Source organism: Penaeus monodon, chromosome 22 (genome assembly GCF_015228065.2).
Source record: "Penaeus monodon isolate SGIC_2016 chromosome 22, NSTDA_Pmon_1, whole genome shotgun sequence".
Lineage (NCBI taxonomy): Eukaryota > Metazoa > Arthropoda > Malacostraca > Decapoda > Penaeidae > Penaeus > Penaeus monodon.
The window spans coordinates 36,726,360-36,727,283 of NC_051407.1; the positions used below are offsets into that span (position 1 = coordinate 36,726,360).

The 924-nt window shown below is 34.6% G+C and overlaps 1 protein-coding gene across 1 annotated transcript in view; it reads left to right on the forward strand.

The window, feature by feature from the left end:
• The window catches only part of LOC119587421 (trithorax group protein osa-like), a gene marked incomplete in the record, with an annotated part of 43,338 nt that overhangs the window by 29,445 nt on the left and 12,969 nt on the right, over nucleotides 1-924 (forward strand). Inside the window, 1 exon segment of the mRNA XM_037936156.1 lies at nucleotides 564-602. Within this exon segment, the coding sequence (XP_037792084.1) occupies nucleotides 564-602 (39 nt within the window).

Sequence of the window (924 nt, forward strand, 5' to 3'; positions counted from 1 at the left end):
TTTGCTTGTTTCTTTGTTTTTCACATTTATTTTCTATGTAGTTCCAGACTGAACAGTTACTGTGATTGGAGCAAAGCCTAAATTTGAAATGTCACACTGTCAAATTCTTCACCTAGGAAAGTCATGTATGTTTGTCCTTAGATCTGTGTAGTTGTTGCCTTGAGGGATGTGAGCAGAGCAGCAGTAACCCACAAGTGCATATTTGCTGTTTTTCCACCATTCAAAATGTCTCCTTCATTCTCTCTTTAGTTTTGTGATTTATTGCAAAGTTTATTTTTGTCAGGTTTGCTTCTGTATTGGCCGAACAAATTAGCTCCTCCCGCAATTTTTAAGTATTTCCTTTTTCTTATTTTTATTATATTACTGTTTTTATGTTTAACTTTTTTCTTTTCTTTCTTTCTTTCTTTTCTCTTTTTTTATACATTTTTTCTCTGTCTTTTTCATATACATGTTTCACCCTTCTGTCTCTGTGAAAATTGGCATCATGTTTTAAGGCTCTGATCTTAGTAACCTGGAGTCTTCTATACCACACATTCTCATTTAGGTACTTTATCTTACCCTAGATGAGAGAAAGTCAGCCAGGAGGTCCAGCAGCGATTCGGGTGAGGAGACATGTTTTGCCGTTGTTACAAGTGTAAATTGATTATCAAGGCCTTTGCTAGTGTTTTTGAAAAATGTGCTGGTATTCTTATAGTTGTTGTTAAAAGTCCTACCAATCTACCTCACTAGTACTCCTGTGATAAAAGATATTTTAAGTAAAAAAATCTAGCAGAGGATATGGATCATCAGTATACATTAGCTGTTTCAGTGTGATATTTGCTGTTCGAGTCTTGTTCTCTTTTTCTCCTACTTTGTGTTTTCCTTCATCTTGGTATCTTTAATAATTTATCCTTTGACATCTTTATTTTCCATTTCCTCCCCCTC